The 16,438-nt window shown below is 40.9% G+C and overlaps 1 protein-coding gene across 4 annotated transcripts; it reads right to left on the reverse strand.

Annotated features, from left to right (window-relative positions):
- Positions 1–6,612: 6,612 nt before the first annotated feature.
- lrrc32 (leucine rich repeat containing 32) lies at positions 6,613–14,832 on the reverse strand. Of its 4 annotated transcripts, none has more exons than XM_034605593.1 (3): positions 14,796–14,832; positions 11,564–11,657; positions 6,613–9,057 (listed from the first exon to the last, which is right to left on the reverse strand). In XM_034605593.1, the coding sequence occupies exons 2-3, from the start codon at positions 11,651–11,653 to the stop codon at positions 7,192–7,194; spliced, it is 1,956 nt and encodes a 651-aa protein (XP_034461484.1). In that variant the 5' UTR covers positions 11,654–11,657; positions 14,796–14,832; the 3' UTR covers positions 6,613–7,191. The 4 variants fall into 4 exon arrangements, with proteins under 4 accessions (XP_034461484.1, XP_034461481.1, XP_034461480.1 ...); XM_034605590.1 differs by lacking the exon at positions 14,796–14,832 and adding an exon at positions 13,152–13,370; XM_034605589.1 differs by lacking the exon at positions 14,796–14,832 and adding an exon at positions 13,152–13,370 and having other exon boundaries at positions 11,564–11,660.
- Positions 14,833–16,438: the final 1,606 nt, after the last annotated feature.

Consider the following 16,438-nt stretch of genomic DNA (forward strand, 5'->3'; position numbering starts at 1 on the left):
CACATTCATCAGAGGGGCCGGAGCAGCATTCCTTCGGCTTGAGATGACTTGATTTCATTTCAGCCGTTAGTCAGAGAGCGTTCAGGAGCGGCCTTTATTTATTTCTCAGTGTTTCTCAGACACTGGCTCCTCTTGTGTGAAAAGTCTAGTCTCAACAAAACAAAGGTTTATTTCAGTCGAACCATCAGGAAGTTTCCCGCAGGTTAAACACACAGAGAAGAGTCACAATGGTTCTTTAACGTGACTTATCGGTGTGTTTGACATCTGAGGCGTCTTTGTCTGTGATCAAGCTTTAATTAGCTCCAACAAGGAGGTTGTGTTTTCACCCGTCTTCATGTTCGATGGGAGGTTTAAACAAAAACTACTGAACAGACTTGAATCAAACTTGGTGGAGGGATGAGGCTCGCACCCGAGCAGACGACATTCAAGTTTGGTGTGGATGTGGATTAATGTGCGGATCCAGGATTTTGTTTTGCACAGATCTTAGTTTAAATATTTATCGGACTGATATTTATCAGTGAGTAAAATATGATCCAAATAGAAACCTAAATCTAGCAGCTTTTAATATTCTCATTGGTTGACAGCCTGAATGATAAATAGGACGAGAAACCTGTTTCATGAAGGTGAAACCATAAAACGATGACGTTTATTCCTCTTGAGCAGACACACGTAGTTAAGGGTAAAATACATTTCACATTGTTTTCCACAGTTTAAGACTGAGTCAAATAACAAATCATTTTCAGACCACTTCCTTTATATTTGCATTATAATTGTGTGATGACTTGTTTGAGACATTCTGGTTTCAAGTCATGTTTTTGCTCAGTTTATTTCTCTGTTTTGGTTTCGTATAACTAGTTTCTATCTTTGTTCGACTACTGTTTCATGCCGAGTCTGGAGATGTTCTAGATTATCAGGTGTGGAACCGGAGAAATGAAAAGTTTGACCCGATGATGTTGGACGAACACATGAGAGATCGATAAAGTTATTTCTGGGGAACATGAGAACATGTGATGGCATCAAATAATTGCTGAGGTATTCAGGTGTGGACCAAAATACAAAGAGGACCCGTGCTGTGTTCTCAGAAAATGTCTGGGAGACATTTGTGCTTGAAGAAGTTATGACGTCTTTTCTATTCCTATTTCTTAAAATGTTGATGTTGGATGAATTATTCTGAGTTTTTCTCCCGGACAAGAGTTGGAACTCTCAAATCTGAACAAATAAAATCAAACCTTTTTCTTTTTTTGTAGTTTGGATCAACCCTCCCTTCTTCAGAGCCGTAAAACTTCAGGCCTCCTTCTGAGAGAGAGAGAGAAACTTTCACAATCCTGTTCAGCTGCCAAACAAACTTACGTTATCCCGTTCTCCTTGAGCCTAATCACACGCTGACATCAACGCAGCGGATAAATAAACTCTCCAGCGTGTGTGTGTGTGTGCACAATAAAAAGGGAAATTCTGCAGATTATGAAGTTTATCTCACGGTCACATAGTCCCAGAGTTCGCTCATAAAAGAAACAGCCTGAGTCCAAAGTGACTCATCCTGTGCTCTCAGACACCAAAATGTTACTGGAGCGACCTCAAAGCAAAGTGGAGTAAATATGTCTGTTATTTCTTTCCGCAGAAACAGCAGATGCAGGATGTTCGATTCCATTGTCCTGAGTTGGGCTTCACGTTTCGCCCGCTGCCCTCCTGGGTTCGTCGAGCAGCTGCTGCTGAGCGGCACAAACAACAACACCACACCACCGTCCACATGGAGTGAGCGGAGAATTAAACCCTCGTGTAACTATGGAAAACAAACGGTGCCCTCTGACCTTTCCCATGGTCCCTGGCGGTGAACGGGGCTGGTGAGCAAGCGCTTGTGTGGGAGCGCTGGGATTAACGTGGATGAGTGATGGGATGATGGTCCGCTCTCTGGAGACGGCGGAGCAAGGCACAGGCGATCGCACACGAACACACACACAGACGTCTTCCATCCATCTGCAGTGATAACGGCCCAGAGACGAGACTGAATCACGGTCACTCACATATTTATATCATCTGAGTCCCAGCAGAAAGATGGAAGACGTTCATAATCTGAAGGAAACAGAGACGTTATCCATGTTAGTTTGTTGTTATTATATTTATCCACTGAAATGTTCAAGCACTTCAATTATTTCCATCATCGGCTTCACAAGAAGAAGATCAAGACAAAAACAACACACAACACACAACACACAAACACGTCACTAAATTACAACAATTCCACAAAATATTAGAAAACTGAAATCATAAATTCACTCCTGAGGAGCTCGTAACATATCGAAGACATTTACATTTTTTCTTTACACCAGAGTTGTGTCTTATTTTAATTTATGACACATAAAACCAATATCAGTCTTCATGGCATATTATATTATATATACTGAATTGAAAATCTTTTATTTAATATTTTACTAACTTACTTTTGTGGCCCTTGATCAAGTTCTTCTTCTTCTTCTTCTTCTTCTTCTTCTTATTATTATTATTATGAATGATTGATAACCTTATTAATAAAAAATGTAAAAAATGTAAAAAACATTTTATATATTTACATATATTAAAGACGGTTTCTGTCATTTTAGGTTGTTTTAATCCAACTGATGTTTGTTCAAGTGTTGGTTCTTCTGATAAGTTTGGTTTTAATTAATAAAAACGCGGTGAAACATTATGATTGACAGGTGAGGCTGACTCGTGATTGGTTGAGCTCCACTCAACGATGGCTTCACCTGTATCCGAGATATTATGGCTTCATTTTCGTACAGTGGGAAGAAGCAGAGAAATATCGTCACCTACATTTAAAGTTTATCTAAGAAAATATTTTGATTTGTTGCTCAGACACCACAGGACAAGCATCGTTTTCTCTTTCTTCTCACTTTCCGTTCTCCGTGACTCAGCTTCGTCTCCAAGTCCTGCAGCTATAACACATTTCTCTTTTATCTCAGCGTGACTGAAGTATGATAAACACAGGTTAACGTTCACCGGTGACTCCGAGCCCGCTCACACAGACGAGGAAAAGTGGCCGAGGTCTGCTTCCAATTAGGGAAAACTGCAAACCCTTCCCGTCGGCCTCCTCTGATTCAATCTCTGCCCATCACTCATCTCATAAACAAGGAAAAAGCACAACACGGTGGAATTTTACAGCAGGAGAACAGGAAGAGAAGAGGAAATGATGCCTCTCGGCCGGGCGGTGCAGCTGCTGGTGGGAGAATGTGTTTTGTCTTTGAGGGGTTTGAAGAGTTTGGTTCATACATGTGCATTAAGAACCAGGAGAAAGCTGGTGGGTCCCATCAGGGGCCTTTGACCTCTCGACTCCCCGAGGAGGAGAAGCTCCTACTACTGTGTATTTGTGTTCGTTTCCCCCGGAGACGAAGGTGGACGCTGGAAAAATAAAGTTTGAGTGTAGTCGTCTCATTTGATCTCCCCGTGGAGCACTTTCCTGGAACCACTGCAGGGATATTTGGACTGTTTCAGTAATTGAGTCATTGGTAATTTGTCGTCAATGATCCGTGCAGACTCAATCATTGTTTCAGTGGCTGCTCGTTGTAAATAAATCTGTTTCGATCTGCTACAGGCAGAACACTTTAACTTGTTGTTTTTAGGACATGAACTGCAGAAAATGTCAGGAAAACTGGATCTGGGCCTTTTCTGGAGTTTGTGTTTCAAAGTAGCAGCAGGAGATGTTTTGAGGAAAACGTCTGGTTGAGGCGAGCGGCGGCTTCTGGGTAGAACGGGAGCTCGTCAAGGTTTCTGATCGCTCGGCCGTCACTTCTCCGGTGAGGACAGATTTCCACGAACTTTGCCAAACACGTTCACGCTCCCTGGAGGAAGAACGATTTCCGTTCTCGACCCCTCGGCCTTTGGGGTTTTCATCAAGCCAAAGTTTGCACAAAAAGTTTTCATAAATTTAATCGGCAGGTTGCCATGAAGTTTGCTGAGCACATTAGTGAGCTCACACTTTACTGGAGTTCAGTGGGAAGTAACTAAATACACTTAATCGACTGCAAAACCGTAGTCGATTAAGTATATTCAGTTATGATTTAGTTTTAAATGATATTTAAAAAAATTATATTCATCAGATTAATCCACAATGAAAACATTAATAGCTTCAGTCCACTAGAGATTAGTTCAAATTAATCTAATGACATAAAATATAAAGGTATAAGACAAACTGGATATTTTTCATAACCTGAGTACATTTGTACAGTGCAGGGTTTGTACTTGTAATTAAGTACTTTTAGAGAATACATACTTTTATTTAAGCAGAGGAACTGAAACATACACGGTTGAAACAGTTAAAACAGTCATTTTATTCATTTCTCTCACTAATAAAGTTTAACCTCTGATGGAAAGCACGAAGCCGTCACTTCCAGGTCCTCAGTGATGTAACTCGTTCACAGCAGCAGACGAGCAGACGTGATGAACACCCACACAAACACCGTCTAGACGTATGATTGTATTTATCTTCTGGATAAATCGGGTTCTCAGAGCAGATCAAACAAAAAAAAGATTATTCTGGAGTTTCCTGCAAAAACAAACTCAACAGATAAAAAGTTAAATCAGCAAATTATCACTTATAAAAACCTGAAGATGTTTTTATTATCAAAGAAATGAGCTGGAGCCACATGGTTAATGTATTTTAATGATTTAGTCCATTACTGGAAAAAATTGTTTTATAATAAGATAAAGTTTATGTTGCAGCCTCGACTCCGTCCTGACAGAAATACAAGGACGAAGCTATTTTTAATAAAGTCCCTTGAGTGTGTTTAAAGAGCTTGACAGTGATTCATATGCAACACAAACACGCGGTGACGTGTTGACGTTAGTGCCGAGCTCAAAAAGAAATAAAGAAAACTAACGCAGGGCTTCGTTAAAACAAAAGTTCCCGTGAGTGAATATTCTGCCCTGAGATTCTGATTCCTGTGATAAACGAGGCTTTTCCTGTCTGATGTGGAACAGGACGGCCCGGTCGACAACTTCCTGCACCACCCTGGACGGTAAATGAGTCTGAGTGAGGGGGGGGAGTGGGGGGGATCTGAGTCACAGTAAAAAGCTTTGGTTCAGACGTTAGTGAAGATAAAGCTCCTCAGGCTGAGCAGCACTTTCTCAACGTTAAGGCTTTAATCCAAACGTAAACACGGGAGGAGAAGCAGCCGAGGCCGGAGGCCGCAGAGACGTCAGAGTCTGAATCTAAAGGTTAGGGTTAGGGGAAGTGGCACAGGTTTAATTATCATTAACCTGGAAGGCTTTTTATACAACAAGTGGTAAAAGTGAAAGTTAACGGTGGTAAGTTCAGAAATTTCCCACATCACAGGCTCCACTCAAACGCCCCGTTATGAAGTGTAACTACAACATGAGCTTAAAGAATAATTAAGTTCAAGAGTCACTAACTGTGATGAAATTTAATATTTAGCGTGTATTTCTTTGTAAAAATGTAAAAAGTTCAGGCGACTTATCTTTCAAACTATTTGTCAAACTAATCAAAGGTTAACGTCAGTGGTTTTCACAATAAGAGACGACAAAGAAAGAAAGCTGGAAACCAAATGGTTCTTTTTGCTTAAATAAAAGTTAATCAAACTTCCAAACTCAATATTAACAAACTAACTTAATCTTTTCTTTCTATCTTCTGTCAATGAGCGAGTAGTTTAATTTCAAAATGATGTTGCTTCATCACAAAGTGGAAGAGAACACAGATCAAATAATGTCAACAAGCAAGAGGCAATTAGAAAAGTACATTCAGTTTAATATCGTTTCATTGAATTCTTTCCTCATAATTCTCCATTAAACATTTCAATCATCAACCATCGACCTAATGTGTTAATTAGTGAGTTTGATGAGGATTTTGTTTCCTTCGGACGGTACAATATTTCCACAATATTACAATAATGAATATCTATTGAAAGGGAACCAGGCAACTGGAGTCAGTACTTTGTCCAAATACTTTCTCACACAATGTTGAAATGTAGAAAATGTCGCTACCACAGTAACAGTAATAGTAATAATTAAAAGTTTTGGATGAAGCACATATGAAAGTGTGGATCCCAGTGTGACTGTTTATATTCATTCTTTTATTCATGACAGTATAATATTGTACTTCTGTATCAGAGTATCACAGTTTTTGATTTCAGTGTTTGTGGCAGCTTTTAACCTGTAGTTAATATTTAAATGTCGAAAGAATCATTGAGGAGCATCACAGACCTGGGATCAGTTCAGAAAGCACTAAAAAAATAAATTATTTCAACATATGCTCCGCTTGGACTTCTAGTCATATTCATTTCTTAGTGTCGTCTGTAATAAAACAAGATACACGTCACACAAATAAAAAAAATATATAAAGTGCAAACTACATGGACGGCTTGGACTGGTTTGAAAATAAAAAATAAAACTTCTTCATCTACATCATCCAACAATAAAGAGGATTTTGGTTCATAGTGTTGTTTACTTTAGTTTTAGCTTAAAGCTAAATATCATCATTCAGTACAGTAGCAACACAGACTGGAAACAGGGGAACAGTCAGTTTAGCTGGTTTGGTTCTCAGGTAACAAAGTCCTCGTAGTTTATTCGACTTTTAAAGCTCATTAATTAATACGTCTTTTTCTAAAAACATCCAAAATATTTTCCCGACGAGCCTCAGATAGTTTTCAAGAGAACTCCTGTAAAAGCCAAAGCTTGTGTTGTATTTAAAAATGGACGTCATGTGTTTGAGGTGCGGCAGAAGTTATTTTCTTATCTTCGGATGGAGCCAGGTTAACTGTATCCCCGTTACTAATCTCATATGCTAAGCTAGGCTAACTGGCAGCTGGTTGTAGCATCACATTTACAACAAAGACGTGGTTCTTAGAAACTCTGACATTAAGAAGTTCATGCAAAAAGTCCAAACTTCTCTTCAGGAAGTCAAAGTGAACATATTTTCCACGGGAAGTTCTGGTTTCAATAGTTAGTTCATTTAGCTGTTTTCTCAGGATATCAAGGCACAAGGTGTTTCAGCCAATCAGCAAATGATTGTGGTTTTTACCCAATTCACCTTTCTCAACGTTGCCCCAAATCCTGAAATGGTTAAACCCAAGTCAAGCCTTCAACTTGTCCATCGGGAGACGCCACAGACACAAGGTTCATGTGTCCAACTTGTGTCTGGGTATCTTTCTTCTAGGTCCCGTTTTGTTCCTTCATGTTTTACGCTCAGAATCTTCTGATGCGCTTTCTTCTCCCCGAGCGGCTCCGTTGAACGAGAAGTGCCACCGCGATCATCAAGACTAACAACGCCAGCACACCGACAACGATATAGGTTGTTTTTCCCGATGTCTGGCACATCCCCTCGGTAAACTTCTCGATGTTAACCGGCTCTGAAAAGTCCTCGTGGACACAGGTCACGGTCTCGATGTCGGGGACGACCACGGCCGAGCGCTGGACCATGTTGAGGAAGCCCAGGTTGCTGCAGCAGTTCAGGGGGTTGGAGCCCATGTAGAGGGTTTTCAGCGAGTGCTCCAGAGCGACCATTGTGCTGCTCTCCAGCGTGACCAGGTTGTTGTTCTGCAGGTTTAAGGACTCGATGGAGGACTCTTTGTTCCACACAGGCAGGGACGTCAACTGGTTGGTGGACAGGTCTACGTGTTTGAGACTCTGCAGCAAGGACAGATCAGTGTGGAGACTGGAAATGTTGTTTTCCCTCAGGAGGAGGTGAACGAGCGAGTGCTCGAGACCACAGAGGGAGTCTTTGTCCATGTCCAGGCCCGGGTTCAGGGACATGTCCAGCAACTTCAGAGGGGTGTTGGCAAAAGCATTTGCAGGCAGATACTGCAGATTGTTTTCCGAGAGGTACAGGAAGTGCAAGCTGCGAACAGAGGACAAGGACACACAGTCGGGAGGATCCACCTGGTTTCGGCCCGTCAGCTCTGGTTCGTACGGATTTGGCTCCGAGTCACAGATCTTCAGATTGTTCTGTTGGAGCTGCAGGTATTTGATACTTGGAAGTTTTTGGAATACGTTATGGTTCAGGGTGGTGATGTCATTCCCTTGTAGGAAAAGTGTTTCCAGCGATTGCAGAGTGTTTTCCCCGAATGTCAGCCTCTGCAGGGAGTTAAAGCTGAGATTGATAATCTTCACTGTCGGTAGAAGACCTTCGGCAGTCATAGAAAACGAGCCGATGCAGTTATTGCTCATATTCAGGACCTCGAGTGATCTCATAGTGCAGAAAAATGACTCTGGTATGGATTTGAGTCGGTTGTAACTCATGTCCAGGTATTGAAGTTGCGTTAAAAAGACATTTGCCCTTTTCTCAGGACTCCCTGAGACGTTGACGCTCTGGATGTGGTTGCGAGAAATGTCGAGATACTGAAGCACGTTGGTTCTGGGGAGGAATGGAAAGTAAAGCATTTTGTTTTCACTCAGGTCGAGATTCAAAAGGTTGTACAGATGATTGGAGCTCGCGCTGTGGAAAAGCTCCATGCTGTTCTTGCTCAGATTGAGCGCTTTTAAATTGTAGAGATTAAAGTCCGTGATGCACGTGATGGAATTCTTGGACAAATCGAGTTCGGTCAGATGACGCAACGAGTCGAACGCTCCGTCCTCGATCTCCAAGATCACGTTATTGTGGAGGCTGATTTTCTCCAGGGACAAAGAGCCACTGAAGGTATTTTGTGCTATTTTCGTGATGCTGTTGCTGTTCAGAGAAAGGTTCGCCAGGGACGGAGAATCGTCCAGCAAGTAGTCCGACATGCCCGTGTACAGCCCGTTGCCTGAAAGATCCAGCGACTCCACAGCCGTAAGAGGCCCGATGCTGGTTTTGGAAAGAGCGAAGACATTCAGATGATTCTTGGACAGATCCAGAACCTTCAGCTCTGTCATGTCCTTGAAGAGGCCCGGCTGGATGAAGTGGATCCTGTTGGCGTGAAGGTTCAGATGATAGAAGCCGGTGTGGTACGCTAAAGTTTCCCGGCTGAGGTTCTGCACCTGGTTACGGGAAAGGTCCAGCAGTTGGACGCCGTGAGGAAGGTCGACCGGTGCACTTCTGAGGCTCCGATCGCTGCAAAGCACGTCCATCTGGACCTGGGAACAAAGAGAAACAGGCTGATTATGTCGGCGTCCTGCCAGGATTGTTTGACCATAACACAACACAGACCGAATGTTTAAATTAGGGTCGATTTATGAGTCAGTGCGTCCTCGGCATGTTCTTGGCAGCGTTGCAGTCCTTTGAGGTTCAAGATGGTTAGTTGTTCTAATAACAAAAACCCTTTACAATGTTGTCTCCCTTCGAAATGAATCCAAAGAGTGAACTGCCATGAATGATTGACGGCATCGCTCCTAATCCCCTGAGGTTCTCCAACCCAGATAAAACTTTTATTACAAGGATTGTTTTAAGAAAATCCACAAACTCCACATCTTTTCGTCGTCTTCTGCCCATTTTTCCTTAATGGATTCAACTATTTAACTTATTAAATGTAGATTAAGATTGAAACCACATGGCCACGAGACCTCCCTGCACAAAACAGCTCATAAAACTGTCTCTGCTCTCGCTCCCGGACCCGAGCACATTGCTCCGCATGTCTGCGGTATCCTGGAGATGGTTGTTTACAAGCCGGCCAGAAAACAAACACATTCATTTATTCAAGAACTGCCGCAGGGGATAAATATCTTCAGTCTGTGATCAGGTATGTTGCTAAGAATCGAACCGTCTTTCCTCTGTGACTCATTTGAGAAACCGAACATCTTCTCGGCCGCTGTCGACAGAAACTACATTCCTGAAAACTCTGGAAATCTGAACTTAAGTCTTTGTGTGTCCAACGTGTGATTAATGTGTGAAGTGGGTCAGGACACACACATGGTGAGTTGTACTGTAAGAAATGTCCCGTAGAGGAGGAAACAAGCAAGGAAACAAAAAGGAAAACACTCGTTTCAAAGTTTTTAGACAACACTCAAATGATCGAATGTCCATTTAAAGAGTTCGTTACGACCACCTCAACCCGAGAGCTGCGGGGGGGGGGGGGCTCGACTGTTGTTACATGTCAGAAACCACCTCTGTCCCCTCGCTTCCTGTCATCTCCTATTACTTTGCTTAGTGTGAACGACTCCTTGTCTGCGAAAAAAACAGTTCCAGGGGCTGTGGACTTTGTTCCTGGACGTTGGAATCACAGGATAAGTGAATCCCATCATGATCACAGCGAACCACACGGATTCAGTTTGATGTTTCGGCTTGGGGGAAAAAACATACGTAGCTATAGATGTGTGTATAATCCTGTAAATTAACATTTCTTTGTTTGATAATGTCCCTTATAGAAATCTGACTTTCTGAGTAGAGTCAGAAACACGGAGGAGATTTACAAACTGAAACCATTCACAGATATCTGGATATTTATAGAAGCAGGTAACAAACGCCAGATCAAAGAAAAGGGATTTTAGTTTCAGTTTCAGTTGCTATTTTTAGAAAAGATGAAAGGAAGCGAGATCCTGTTTCATATCGTGGATCCTTTTTTTTTTAACAATCCATCCTTCACGTGTCATGTTGGATTTCAGTTCATCTCTGGGAAACTACGGAAACTTTTAGTAAAATCTTATGTCACTTTACTTTATTCATTTGACATTGAGATTAGACAAATGACGACATGTTTGAGTGTTTTATAGAATTAGAGAAGTTTAAAGTTAAAGGTACTTTTTCAATTTGGTATTTCACCGTCCCCTCCGACAGTAGATCTGGTAAACGATGGTTTAATATATTCAACGAGTGGAGGGGCAAGATTTTACAAACGAGTAAAATACCTGCAAGTTTGATCACGTTTTCCCGATTTAAAAACCTGTATCCATTTAAAATGTCACAGTCATGACAAGCATTTGAGATATGATCCAATCTTTTCAGAGCCTGCTCGTAGAGTCTTTGGTGGTTTGATGGTTTTGAAGTCGTCAACTTCTACAAACCTGTGATTTAACCTTTGTCCACTTCATGAAAGCTCTTCGTTGGAAAAGTAAGAACTTCCTACGCACACGAATCCACACGTGTCACATTTCCAGTTTATAATTACAACAAGCAGCCGGTTTGCATATCAACATTGAACTGGAAGTTGGAATCCCAAGGAAACGATGTCTCTCTCACACACACACACACAGACACACAGACACACAGACACACAGACACACAGGCACACACACACACACACAAACTGTAATATCTTCTGAGCGAAGCCAAATAATGTGTCAGGGCTAAAAAATTGCGATGTGCAACGACTAAAACTAATAAACCAGATCAGCACAGGTCAAATAAACTATTTGCCTGGAGTTTATCTGAAAAAGCCTCGAGCACCTGATGGATGAGGGGCCTCAGGTCGGTTACCATCGGCAACGCATACAAATAAACTGACATGAGATGAGAGGAAACCCCACGTGTCTGTGTGCGTTCAGCAGATATTTAACTGGAGATATGAGGAATGTAAGAAGATAAAGATACAAAGATAAAGATATAATGATAAAGATATAAAGATATAGAATAAAAAGCTGAATTCAAGCCCCAGATCCTGTGTGTGGCCGTGGAACCACTACTTGGTGTGTGCAGTTGTTTACTTACAACTTGGCAGGGAGGGAGGTGTCGGGGAGGACTTGCGGACGCCACCACGCAGCTGACCAACAGCGGGACGAGCAGCTGGAGGACGACCATGGTGCTGCGGCACAGGGAGAGTTAGACACACATGAGGGCAGGAAGCAGGCGGAGAGGTGATGTGACAGGGACGGAAGGGGGAAGTAGGCCCGACCTATGACAGAAGCTATTTCTGCTCCGAGATGCCGCACAAAAGGGGCTTTTTGTCACTTGTGTGAATGAAGTGTAAACAGCTGCGGAACTGGTACGACGAAAAAGATGACGAAGCAAATTAACGTGATGATTTCATTATGACAGGTTTTATTTTTTTGACTTGAGACTCATTTTGGGCAACGTGGGAGTGATGTCACAGTGATGGTAAGTACCCATGTGGGGTGAGGAGCACGAGGAAAAACAAAACAGGTACTGTACACCAGCGATTAACAGGTAGTGAAATGGAAAATAAAAAAACCCGGAAACAGGTTTTTAAACTAGAAATTCTACAAAAGTCACAAGCTGTTTATTTCGGGGTTGGAAATTAAAAAAAAGTTTTCATGTGTGATGTTCATCAGCATCAAGAGTCACATGTTGGAGCAGGTTTTACATTAATCACACTGAGCTCATGTGATGTTTGTGGGTAAATTTCAACATCAGATATTTACTGCAGCTGAGAAGCATCTGGATTTATCAGCAATTAACAAATAAATATAAAAGAAGTTTAAAACAAATGTTTGTTCAACAAGCACTTTGAACATCTGCCACTTTACTTGTTATTACTCTGCTGTCAGAACCAAATCAGGAGAATACATCAATTGTACTTGGTTTTTTACACAAAGCTCATCACACACGTTACTTTAGAACTTTTACAAAATGATAAAACGTTGTTGTTCATCAGCAGCAGCAGCAGATGATGTACAATGAAAGAAAACAGTTGAGAGGAGAATATTGTTCTTTTGAAGGTTTGGTGCAGATTAAGAGTTTACGTTTAAAAATTATAAAGACAAATATAAAGTGATGTTTCTTCTCTCCTCTCAGGTTGATTTAAAACCCTGAGAACCAAAAAAATGCTTAAAAATGTTTCCATAAAAAGATTTTCATCATTTTGTCTTGATCATGACGCCTGAGATTTATTTTCCATCTTGAACAACACGAACATGAATCAATATTAACAATCTCACAGTGAAAAATATCAACATATGATTTCAGTGAAGGACGACGCTTCCCTACAGAATTTGTACTTTTACTTTCATTACTCTAAGTACATTTTGCGAGTAACTAAACACCAGAAACCTTTTTTCTAAACTTTTCATTCAAGTATTTAGATGCTTTACTTAAGTAAAAGAAGCAATGACAGAATGTAAACATGCAGAGATAAGAACTGGAATCTGTTCGTACATCACGTGTTTCATGTTTAAATATTAAATCTTGTGTACTTCTACAGAAGCTGCAGTTTGAATGCAGGACTTTTACTTCAAATAAAGAAACTCAGTACTTTGTCCACCACTGCACTTTGTGAGCATGTGTACGACAACGACAACAACAACACATGTTGAGACTCATTATAAAGCTGAACATTTACCTCACGCTCAGCTGATGACAAACTCTGCACAACCTCCTGAGCATCCTGATTTCACATCCTCACTCACACACTCTCTCACACACACTCTCTCACACTCAGAGATCGATAGCAACCAGCAGGAGCAGCTCAGTCCAGCAGCTCCCCTCAGCCGACTCTCCTCATCGCTCTGTCCAGCCATCACATCCTGTGAGAATATCCTGCATCGCTCGGCCCCCTCCCCACTCCCACTGCTCTCTGGGAAATGCCTTATAAGGGGATTGGGAAGTCCAGTCCCCCACCACCCCCCCATCCCCCCATATCCTTCCCTCTTCCCATTCTCCCCATATCCCACTGCACAAATTCAAAATATCCCTTTTCTAATCCTGAAAACCTCTTCAGAAATACTTTGGATGCTCTCACACGCACGTCTCCATCAGGAATTCGGGGTATTTTAATGCATTTGACCTCAAAACTCAAAGTTCAAACTTGCTCCATGTTTTTTTTTATTTTTTTATGCATGTGAATCAGATTTAACATTTTTTTTAAATGAGCCTTTTATGGGTGTATTTTTTGAAATAGAGATTTGGTTTTGATGCTGATCATCTCCACCCGGGGAGAGCAGCACGTCAGCAGCAGCACTAACTGATGGATGTGGGGAGAAGTCGAGCGCCCAGCGCAGACATGTGGGTGTGTTGTAAAATCACACATCCTCCTCCCTGGAGAGGGAGGGGGGGGGGGGGGAGCGAGACGTGTTTTGTGGCTCTGGTTCACCAGACTGTTAACAAACATGTAATTATAATGAGTAACACCCGTTAACATGTACAGACAATTAGTTTGGAAATGACTGCAACTGTCTGAGTGACACACCGCTGGATGAGAACGAGCAATGTCACAAGTGCTCTTGAGCAAGGGAACTGAACCTGCGACTGATTCAGGCCAGAAATAACGATTTCAAGCAAAGAAAATCTTTGATTTTAGTAGCATCACGATCTACAGACTATATATAATTTTTAAGACTTTATTTACAAGAAATAGTTAAAGTCCTGTTAACAAGTCGTATTTCAATAACATAAATTCTTACTTTCTTGCGTCTTTGCTGCTGATTTTATTATATTTTCAATGTATTTTCAAGCAGCTTCACAAGAATATTATATTACACTGTTGTTTCATTGTTGTTGCATCAAAGTGTCAGCTGCTGTTCATGTGATCTGTTAAATTAATCTGTAAAATAAATCATATTTAGTAACCTTTTAATAATTATATTTATTATCATTATTAATGTATAAGCAGCATTTTACTGTTGTACCAAGTTATTACATCTACATCCCACTGAAGAAATATTGTTTTCCATGATTGAAAGCTGTTGTTATAAAAAGACTTTGACTGTTCCTAAAAGACAAAAGAGCAAAACTTCTGTGGATGAAAATCTGACCCATCTCCATGACAACAGGGAAGATTTCATCCAGTGATGAAGACGGTGGGAACTTGTCTCAGGAAAAGACAGTTAGTGGGTGGTCTGAGCCGACGAGTGCAGGAGGAGGCACATGTTCCTACAATTGTACTTGAGTACAGTACTCGAGTAAGTGTACTTAGTTACTTTCCACCGCATACTGAAGATATTAAATGTTGTAAATGATAAAAGAAATGAAGAAGAATCAGTCTCACCTGTTCTCCGTCTGCAGCGTCTCCTTCTTCAGCAGGTTTGGTTTCACATTCACCATCATTTCATATGTTGTTATGATTTATCAGTGGTGTCACCCACACCCACACACACACACACAATGCTTCTTTCCTGAGGGATTATTCTCTTTTGTTGTTTGCATCTTTCACCGGGATTCCCAGACTTTTAGTTTCAGTTTCTCTGCAGCTCAGCTTCATCACTGAGCTTGTGTTGACTCAAGGGTTTATTTTAATATTTGTCATATTTCCATTTCCTGGAGGGAAACAGATCAGTTGTACATTCACATATTAATTAGAAATTCAATAGAAATTCACTGAGGTCATCACATGAATGATGTCTACAGATCAACTCTGCCTCCTGCTGGTCACAAACAGACAGTACAGCACACAATTCACAATCATCAGAGCTACAATAATTAATAGAAAAGTACAAAATATATAATGGCTCCAGCTTCTTAGCATTATTTTATCAATTTGAAGTTATTCTTAATGATGATGTAAATCTCAAATATTTCTTGAACCACTGAGGAATCATTAAAGTAAATATATCAAAATCAAACCAGCGTCTTTAATCTCTAAGTGACCGCTCACAAAAACAGAAATGTGTAGTTTGGGCCCCGTGTCATGTTTGTCATGAGTTCCTCTTTGAGATTTTACAGTTTCATTTTAATAACTGTGGGGTCAAATCTTAAAGGTCAAAACATTTACTTTAATCCTTTTTATTGGAGACGATTTGTGAATTTCATGTTCTCTGGATAAAAAAAGATTATATGTTCAAATGTTAACTTCTTCCCTCCTCTAAGTGATAATAACTAGCAAAGGAAACAAATCACAGCTGAAATAAAGTTGTTATGATGGTGAGAATAATAGAAATCAGCACAAACACAGAGATAATTGGCCAGGAATAGGTTTTATATAAAATTTGAACAGTGGATACAGAGGCGATATGTGTATAAAAAAATACATACAATAAAAGTAAAATAAATGAATCTTATCTTTTCTATTTTGAGCAGATGTTCAAGTTAGCTGATGAAATGTAAAAGGCACTAAATGTACAACATTCCAGTTTTAAGGACGTTAAACAGAGGCCAAGGTCACTCGGAGATGAACGAAAAACAAAAACAAAAATCACAGGGCATTTGTTGTCTTTGATACGCAAGACATAGTGCAGGTTTTACAACAAAACATACCAAACAACTCTCAAATAACACACAACTATTTACCATCGAAAGACACTAAGTACGCACTTTAAGACTCGTCGGGAGCGGAGTGAACGTGGCAGCGTGTGTATTCACTCGAAATCCCCCGAAACGTTGCGTGAGCTCGGTCAGATTGGAAATTGTTCATAATTTATAGTTTACATCACAATTTCTAACGACAGCACTAGAACACGGCAACAAGTCACGGAACAGGAGCAAAGTGACCAGCAGTGAAGGTTCGTCGGTATCATACAGGTTTGTTTTCTGTCTCGTTTTTTTGGTGAATACGTTGAAATACATGCTAGCTAATAAAGTAACAAACAGAAACTAACACGAGACGTTAGAGAAGGGACACGTCTGGAAGGCTACACAGCGCCTGCAGCGCCGAGCGGCAGAGAACCAGGCAAAACAAAATGAATCGAGATTTTC

The sequence above is a fragment of the Hippoglossus hippoglossus genome, chromosome 14, assembly GCF_009819705.1.
Source record: "Hippoglossus hippoglossus isolate fHipHip1 chromosome 14, fHipHip1.pri, whole genome shotgun sequence".
NCBI classification, from domain to species: domain Eukaryota; kingdom Metazoa; phylum Chordata; class Actinopteri; order Pleuronectiformes; family Pleuronectidae; genus Hippoglossus; species Hippoglossus hippoglossus.